At 55.3% G+C, this 9,443-nt stretch overlaps 1 protein-coding gene across 3 annotated transcripts in view; it reads right to left on the bottom strand.

Annotated features, from left to right (window-relative positions):
* Positions 1-302: 302 nt before the first annotated feature.
* STAM2 (signal transducing adaptor molecule 2) overlaps positions 303-9,443 on the bottom strand; it is a 29,800-nt gene continuing 20,659 nt past the window's right edge. For all 3 annotated transcript variants that reach the window (XM_072122514.1, XM_072122513.1, XM_072122512.1), the window contains exons 9-14: positions 6,474-6,553; positions 6,043-6,130; positions 4,085-4,139; positions 3,676-3,829; positions 1,668-1,834; positions 303-1,461 (exon numbers count right to left, since the gene is read on the bottom strand). In XM_072122514.1, coding sequence (XP_071978615.1) covers positions 1,272-1,461; positions 1,668-1,834; positions 3,676-3,829; positions 4,085-4,139; positions 6,043-6,130; positions 6,474-6,553 — 734 coding nt within the window. In that variant the 3' untranslated portion in view covers positions 303-1,271. The remainder of the gene's footprint in view (positions 1,462-1,667; positions 1,835-3,675; positions 3,830-4,084; positions 4,140-6,042; positions 6,131-6,473; positions 6,554-9,443) is intronic.

Genomic DNA, 9,443 nt, shown 5'->3' with positions numbered 1-9,443 from the left:
GAGTCACAGCAGCTAGGAGGGGGCAGCCATGAGTCACAGCAGCTAGGAGGGGGCAGCCATGAGTCACAGCAGCCAGGAGGGGGCAGCCATGAGTCACAGCAGCTAGGAGGGGGCAGCCATGAGTCACAGCAGCTAGGAGGGGGCAGCCATGAGTCACAGCAGCCAGGAGGGGGCAGCCATGAGTCACAGCAGCTAGGAGGGGGTAGCCATGAATCATAGCAGCTAGGAGGGGGCAGCCACGAGTCACAGCAGCTAGGAGGGGGCAGCCACGAGTCACAGCAGCTAGGAGGGGGCAGCCATGAGTCACAGCAGGTGGGACTTTATTATGGTCCAAACAAATTACGGATTCCATTAAAAAGGGAACGATTTCAAAAGTGCAGGGGATTATTTCATAGGTAAAGAGGGTAAGGAGCAAGAATTCATGTCACTTTATGTTCAGATGAATAACTAGCAGGACCCATATGTAGGGTCATAGTAATAATAAGGTAGTCCAAGGCCTCTATGACACCTACCTGGCTCCCGTTACATATATATTCCATACTATGAGAGAGAATAACCCGGCACAGACTACGCGTTACCAGGGGAATAAGAACCGGATCCACCTCTCCCGCCTTGTAGCTTTTATAGCGCGATACATAAAAGCTCAGCTATTTATAAGTCGTCTTAACTGAACCAGTTGTTAAAATTCTGCTCAGGTAATTACTACGTAAACCTTCTGCAGCTGGAACCGACAGTCAGCATTGTATCGGGCCCATAGTCACGGGAAGCGCTGCAGATTATCGGATACGCCCCAGCGCCTGCAGGAGAAAGCGCAATGCACACGGAATGCTGGAGTCTCAGGCTGGATTGTGGCTGATTCTACAAAGTGATATCCTGATCCACTGGGGGGCTGGGACTTAAAGGGGGTCATTATCAATTATCACATATGCACAGGATTGGTGCTAGACACGGTGGGGGCAACCTTTGGGACCCCCACTGAGCGGATAACCGGACTACCCACTTAGAGTGCGCTCTGCCTCTCTCGGGTATAATGAGATGAGTAACTTTGCAAATGCCTGGTTTTGCTTATTCTGCACCGATCCCCCTTCCTGCAGTCATGTGACCTGTGTCGTTTTTTAATCGGTGGAATAAATAAGAAGCGATGCATTTGCAAAGTTACTTTTTTGTGAGTAACTAAACTGCGGAATGTAGTAAAACGTCAGAACGTTTGCCTTTAAGAGACTGATGCACACAACAATCAGATGCACAGAGGTCTTTAAAGGGTCACAGTCTCAGAGCAGGGGCTGCTGGTAGTAATTTGGGGCCTGTTGGGGGATAGCGTGTAAAGGGGCGGCCATTGTGTAGCCAGGTCCTGGAGGCAAAGAAGTCGTAGTGTTCTGATAGGCTGACATGTCTGCGGACATTCCCATTGGCTGGCCGTAATTTGAATATGGGGGGTTGGAACCTGCGTCGTGTCCGGTGCTGAAAATAGAAGAAAAAACATTCTTACAGGGGCGCAGATGAATAAAAGGGGTTGTCCAGGCCTTCTCTCCCACTGCACCCCTGGGAGGGACATATGGAGGCCCCGATATGCTGCAGCTCAGGGAATGTCCCAGATTGGGAGTCAGGAGGGGCCTGGACAACCCCTGTAAGGTGATACATTCAGGGATACACGACCGGTGACTTACCTGAGATATGGCGTATGAGCGGACTGGGTGGTGACTGTGGAGTTGATGTGGGGGGGTAGAGATCGCAGGGGGCCGATCTGATCAGGGGTCATGCTGTAGGATGGAGGATGCACCTGGGGCAGCCCCTGCACCATATAGCTGCTGGCCTGAGGCTGACCGGGATAGCCCTAGGAAGAGAACGGGAGACAGTCACATGACATCATCATCATCACGTATTCCATATAGTCTTACATCCATCAGTACAGAGACTTATACCTACCCACAGGGTCAGGGGGGCCTGGATATTATAATTCTACTACCGTTTTGTGCATACAGCTCCTATGCCGAGCCTTGTGTCTTCATGGCAACAAACTAACCCTAAGGTAAGTCTGAGGTATACCGGGGGTGGTACATTACCATTTATTGGGTCGTACCAAGACCCATCCTGATAACCAGGGACATTACTCATAGATCCAGGAGGCACCAGGACTGTGGGATCTTCTTATATGTGTTTTCCATGACCTACTTTCTCCTAAAATCAACGTTTATAATTATGCTAAGTGTTTCCAGAGCAACCTCCATGCTTCTGTGCAGGAGCACTTCCCCCTCCCACTGTATGAGATTACAGCAGGCAGATGGAGGGGGAGACCGTGTAGCAGCCTGTGAAGACTGAGCATGGAGGGGCTCTGGTAACATCCCCCTCCAGCAATCAGACCTGGTTTATCCCCTTTGATATCAGTGCTGCATTGCTATTTGATGGGGTAGGACCAGGTGTCTCTTGTTAACCAGCGCGGCGCCAGAGTCACCGTCACCTGTTGCTTTAAAACTGCAGAACAAGATGAAAGCAGCCGTCACCCGTCAGGTGTATGAAAGGGTCGGGCTCTTTCGGGTCGGCGCTGGAGCCGCCGTGAGAATTCTCCTTTATTATTCATCTGGCTCATGACCTACACGGGTCAAATCTTCCGAGACTTACCTTGGGAAAGGGAGTGGTGAGGGCAGATACTGCCCCATGTACCTGGACTGGGGTGTAGCAGGATAAAGAAGGGTCATGAGAACTTACCCCAAATATGCTGGTGAATTATAGCTCAGAGGCAGGAGCTGTGCACAATGATTAACCCCTGTGCTCTCATTGGGGGAAGCCTCACAAGTTATAAAAGACACAGTTTAGGATCCGGCACCAGGTTTTTGTTTTTTTAATAAAAATAACAGTTGAATGAATTATTCTAATGTTCTCCAGCAGTGAAAGAATCAGAATCAGCCCCTCCCCCCTGCGGGTGCCTGACAGCGGGAACAGCTCCGCATGCAAAAACTCCTCCAATCCTCCAAATACATCGGAGAAGCCAATCCAGAGACCTGGGAATGTGCGAGGACTGGACTTCTAGAGCTAAAAATAATGTGAGTGACGTCCCTCCTGCAAATGCTGCAGAAAACAATTCTGTTTCCAGCGCTGACAATGAAGGTGAAGGCTACGCCCGGAGGTGGTTACATTGTGTCCATATGGAGCAGAAGGGAAGACAGTGTAACATCATGTGATGCTACAGCAAGGAGGGGCTCTGGTAATCATCAAGACCCCTTCAGACTCATTAGCATAATGTTAAAAGTTGATGTTACATGGCAGGAGGCCACGGATAACAGAAATAAGAAGATCCCACAGTCCCGGTGCCTGGGTCTATGAGTAATGTCTCGGGTTTATCAGGACAGACTTTTCCAGATTTCATTTATTGATCCCTGAACTTAGGACAAGGTATCAATAAGAGATTGGCAGATTCTCAGCCGCACAGCGATCCGGCGTAATACCAAAACCAGCCACTATACTTTATATGGCGCTGTGTTAGGTAGACTGGAAAAAGGCTCCAGGTCTTCGGGTGGTGGTTCCAGGTGTCGGACACCATCATGACACTGACCACTTACCCTAAAGGTAGGTGATCAGTGAAAATCTATGAGAAGACCCTCTACAACGTGAGACAGACCGTGCACCGAACCATTGACACATTCAGCTTCTGGATAAAAGTGAGAAAGTTGCCCAAACCTGCATGGAGACCCCGAGGGATGTGGGGGTGTAATGTGTCTGTGCCGGGGGCTTGCTGTACATAGAATACATCGGAGCTTCATTCACCAGTTTGTTGTAGAGCTCCAGAGCTTCCAGGACCTTCACATTCAGCTCAGAAAGCTCAGAATGTTTCCTGCAGAGAGAAGACAATAACGACCGGAACAATAGAGCTTCTCCGCTGATACCGGACTGTCAGCGGCCTCCAGAGGATCTCATAGCTTAGTGCGCCCCCACCCTTTCACAGGTAGCGTGTAGTACTGCAGATCAGCCCCAGTGAGGCGACAGGGACCCCACGCCCAGGAACTGGCTGTATACAGGTCGTACATAATTCTCACGACAACCCCTTTAAATCTTTATGTGTGCGAATTGATGCCATTTGACGACTCACCTGTCAATCTCCTCTAACTTCTCGTCAATCATCGGGCCCATCTGCTGACAGATGTCTAGAAAGCAAAAGATAAAGCATGTAAATACGTGGCGCGTCCTCGCCAGCACAGAGGGGCTCTGGTAATACATCCCAGAGACCTTCTGACTCCACGGATAACACATACAGGAAAGATCCCACAGTCCCGGTGCCGGGATCTAGGAGTAATGTCCCCGGTTATCAGGATGGGTTGTGATGGGGGATTTCCTATCCACAGAATTAATAGGTAATGGGGGGGGGGGGGGGGGGGGGGGGGTCGCACATTATAAGTGGAGGCAGACAAGTGAATGGTGCCTGTAGCTGCTACATGATGTAGAATCATAGACTGGGATGGAAGTAATGTTGGGGAACAGGGAAGCCCTTCTACCTCATTATTCTGTGTAGGAGACTTCTGTATCCACAGAGCAGCACATCCCCAAGCTCTCCTGCCGGCTAATGTCAAATGACCTCCCCTCCTATGGGGGATCATGGAGCAGCCCCCCCTCTGGGAGTATGTATAGTTGCTTACAGGACAGTTTCACGGGTATAAGCAGCACAGCCAGGAGACACAGCTACCGCAGGGGCCGGCTAAACCGAGGAGGCCACAGCTACCGCAGGGGCCGGCTAAACCTAAGAGGACACAGCTACCGCAGGGGCCGGCTAAACCTAAGAGGACACAGCTACCGCAGGGGCCGGCTAAACCTAAGAGGACACAGCTACCGCAGGGGCCGGCTAAACCGAGGAGGACACAGCTACAGCAGGGGCCGGCTAAACCTAAGAGGACACAGCTACAGCAGGGGCCGGCTAAACCTAAGAGGACACAGCTACCGCAGGGGGCGGCTAAACCGAGGAGGACACAGCTACCGCAGGGGGCGGCTAAACCGAGGAGGACACAGCTACCGCAGGGGGCGGCTAAACCGAGGAGGACACAGCTACCGCAGGGGGCGGCTAAACCGAGGAGGACACAGCTACCGCAGGGGGCGGCTAAACCGAGGAGGACACAGCTACCGCAGGGGGCGGCTAAACCGAGGAGGACACAGCTACCGCAGGGGGCGGCTAAACCGAGGAGGACACAGCTACCGCAGGGGGCGGCTAAACCGAGGAGGACACAGCTACCGCAGGGGGCGGCTAAACCGAGGAGGACACAGCTACCGCAGGGGGCGGCTAAACCGAGGAGGACACAGCTACAGCAGGGGCAGGCTAAACCGAGGAGGACACAGCTACAGCAGGGGCAGGCTAAACCGAGGAGGACACAGCTACAGCAGGGGCAGCTAAACCGAGGAGGACACAGCTACAGCAGGGGCAGGCTAAACCAAGGAGGACACAGCTACAGCAGGGGCAGGCTAAACCAAGGAGGACACAGCTACAGCAGGGGCAGGCTAAACCAAGGAGGACACAGCTACAGCAGGGGCAGGCTAAACCAAGGAGGACACAGCTACAGCAGGGGCAGGCTAAACCGAGGAGGACACAGCTACAGCAGGGGCCGGCTAAACCAAGGAGGACACAGCTACAGCAGGGGCAGGCTAAACCGAGGAGGACACAGCTACAGCAGGGGCAGGCTAAACCGAGGAGGACACAGCTACAGCAGGGGCAGGCTAAACCGAGGAGGACACAGCTACAGCAGGGGCAGGCTAAACCGAGGAGGACACAGCTACAGCAGGGGCAGGCTAAACCAAGGAGGACACAGCTACTGCAGGGGCCAGCTAAACCAAAGAGGACACAGCTACAGCAGGGGCAGGCTAAACCGAGGAGGACACAGCTACAGCAGGGGCAGGCTAAACCGAGGAGGACACAGCTACTGCAGGGGCAGGCTAAACTGAGGAGGATAGCAAAGAAACTGCTGCACATAGGTAATCAAGATAATAGACAAAGTTGCTCTACATCCCTAGAGGTTTTGATCTGTGGAAATAACCGAACCACTATATCTGCATAGAGGACAATACCTTCTAAATCAAGGAGATGGATGGAATCTGGCTTGGGGTCTGTTGGATCGATGCTCTGAAGTAAATGTAGAGTCTGGTCCATTTTTTCCTGTAAAAGAGGATCTGTTATTTCAGAATAGACTTTCCTGTACCCACGCCTCGTGTTCTGGTGTTGTCCGTGGGCACCAGGCTAGTGGCTGAATTGCGGCCACGTTTATTTCTATGGACTTGGGACTTGTGTAATGCTGTGCATGTAATGATGCGCTCGGCTGCTGCGCCACTGCCAAGGACAATGTATGACTCTATAGATCAGCTATAGATTAGATAGATCAGCTATAGATCAGCTATAGATTAGATAGATCAGCTATAGATTAGATAGATCAGCTATAGATCAGCTATAGATCGCTCTATCGCTTCTTACAGACTACACAACACACTAATAGTGAACCTACTTCATCGATGCAGACGGGCTCAGGCTCAGATTTTGTGGCAGCTTCAGGGGCCTCTTCAGAGGAGGAGGAAATGTCAGCAACTACAAGAGAAATGGAAAAATGAATGAAGATGATAAACGCCATCATGTATCATATACAAGCCGTGAGGCATAGGAGCTTGCAATCTAAAATGAAGTTTGGACAAATAAGCCTCCTGTGGCAGACCTCCCGCACCCTGTCAGGGGGGATGCGGCAGACCTCTTGCACCCTGTCAGGGGGGGGGTGCGGCAGACCTCCTGCACCCTGTCAGGGGGGGGGTGCGGCAGACCTCCTGCACCCTGTCAGGGGGGGGGTGCGGCAGACCTCCTGCACCCTGTCAGGGGGGGGGTGCGGCAGACCTCCTGCACCCTGTCAGGGGGGGGGGGTGCGGCAGACCTCCTGCACCCTGTCAGGGGGGATGCGGCAGACCTCCTGCACCCTGTCAGGGGGGATGCGGCAGACCTCTTGCACCCTGTCAGGGGGGATGCGGCAGACCTCTTGCACCCTGTCAGGGGGGATGCGGCAGACCTCTTGCACCCTGTCAGGGGGGATGCGGCAGACCTCTTGCACCCTGTCAGGGGGGATGCGGCAGACCTCTTGCACCCTGTCAGGGGGGGGTGCGGCAGACCTCTTGCACCCTGTCAGGGGGGGGTGCGGCAGACCTCCTGCACCCTGTCAGGGGGGGGGTGCGGCAGACCTCCTGCACCCTGTCAGGGGGGGGGTGCGGCAGACCTCCTGCACCCTGTCAGGGGGGGGGTGCGGCAGACCTCCTGCACCCTGTCAGGGGGGGGGGGGTGCGGCAGACCTCCTGCACCCTGTCAGGGGGGGTGTGGCAGACCTCCCGCACTGTATTAGGGGGTGCGGCAGACCTCCTGCACCCTGTCAGGAGGGGGGGTGCGGCAGACCTCCTGCACCCTGTCAGGGGGGGTGTGGCAGACCTCCCGCACTGTATTAGGGGGTGCGGCAGACCTCCTGCACCCTGTCAGGGGGTTGCGGCAGACCTCCCGCACTGTATTAGGGGGTGCGGCAGACCTCCCACACTGTATTAGGGGGTGCGGCAGACCTCCCACACTGTATTAGGGGGTGCGGCAGACCTCCCACACTGTATTAGGGGGTGCGGCAGACCTCCCACACTGTATTAGGGGGTGCGGCAGACCTCCCACACTGTATTAGGGGGTGCGGCAGACCTCCCACACTGTATTAGGGGGTGCGGCAGACCTCCCACACTGTATTAGGGGCTGCGGCAGACCTCCCACACTGTATTAGGGGCTGCGGCAGACCTCCCACACTGTATTAGGGGCTGCGGCAGACCTCCTGCACCCTGTCAGGGGGGGTGTGGCAGACCTCCCGCACTGTATTAGGGGGTGCGGCAGACCTCCTGCACCCTGTCAGGGGGTTGCGGCAGACCTCCCGCACTGTATTAGGGGGTGCGGCAGACCTCCCACACTGTATTAGGGGGTGCGGCAGACCTCCCGCACTGTATTAGGGGGTGCGGCAGACCTCCCACACTGTATTAGGGGCTGCGGCAGACCTCCCACACTGTATTAGGGGGTGCGGCAGACCTCCCACACTGTATTAGGGGGTGCGGCAGACCTCCCACACTGTATTAGGGGGTGCGGCAGACCTCCCACACTGTATTAGGGGGTGCGGCAGACCTCCCACACTGTATTAGGGGGTGCGGCAGACCTCCCACACTGTATTAGGGGGTGCGGCAGACCTCCCACACTGTATTAGGGGCTGCAGCAGACCTCCCGCACTGTATTAGGGGCTGCGGCAGACCTCCCGCACTGTATTAGGGGGTGCGGCAGACCTCCTGCACCCTGTCAGGGGGTTGCGGCAGACCTCCCACACTGTATTAGGGGGTGCGGCAGACCTCCCACACTGTATTAGGGGGTGCGGCAGACCTCCCACACTGTATTAGGGGGTGCGGCAGACCTCCCACACTGTATTAGGGGGTGCGGCAGACCTCCCACACTGTATTAGGGGGTGCGGCAGACCTCCCACACTGTATTAGGGGGTGCGGCAGACCTCCCACACTGTATTAGGGGGTGCGGCAGACCTCCCACACTGTATTAGGGGGTGCGGCAGACCTCCCACACTGTATTAGGGGGTGCGGCAGACCTCCCACACTGTATTAGGGGCTGCGGCAGACCTCCCGCACTGTATTAGGGGGTGCGGCAGACCTCCCGCACTGTATTAGGGGGTGCGGCAGACCTCCTGCACCCTGTCAGAGGGTTGCGGCAGACCTCCCGCACTGTATTAGGGGGTGCGGCAGACCTCCTGCACCCTGTCAGGGGGGGAGGGGTGCGGCAGACCTCCCGAACTGTATTAGGGGCTGCGGCAGACCTCCTGCACCCTGTCAGGGGGGGTGCGGCAGACCTCCCGCACTGTATTAGGGGGTGCGGCAGACCTCCTGCACCCTGTCAGGGGGGGGTGCGGCAGACCTCCCGCACCCTGTCAGGGGGGGAGGGGTGCGGCAGACCTCCCGCACTGTATTAGGGGCTGCGGCAGACCTCTGCACAGGCGTGAAGCCCCCGTTATAAGATGCGGCACTTTGCAGGGTTGTAGGATGTTCTCCTTAGAATAGCAGCTCATTAAGCAAACATCAATTAACATTTTGTGCTCAGGAAGCGGAGAGAACGGAGAACACAGCAGCCATCTGTCGGGCGCTGCTCACGCTCCTATTTGCATTGTCACAGACTGCAGCTACTGGGGACATTTATAAAGCTAATTATGTCCCATAAGGCTTCCTAGAACAAATCCACAAGATGAGCCCCCAACGTCTCATGAGGGACCCGTCCGCATAATCCCGCATGATAAACCAGGGACACTCAGGCCCCATTCACACAACCATCAGGGCAACGAGTGCTGACCGTACCGAGCCGTGGCAGATGAAAAGATAGAGCATGCTCCATCTCCGGATGTAGGAGCGCCGTGCGGCTCTATTTTCTA

This window comes from Engystomops pustulosus, chromosome 8 (assembly GCF_040894005.1).
Source record: "Engystomops pustulosus chromosome 8, aEngPut4.maternal, whole genome shotgun sequence".
Classification (NCBI taxonomy): Eukaryota; Metazoa; Chordata; class Amphibia; order Anura; family Leptodactylidae; genus Engystomops; species Engystomops pustulosus.
This window is presented reverse-complemented; position numbering and strand designations above follow the sequence as displayed.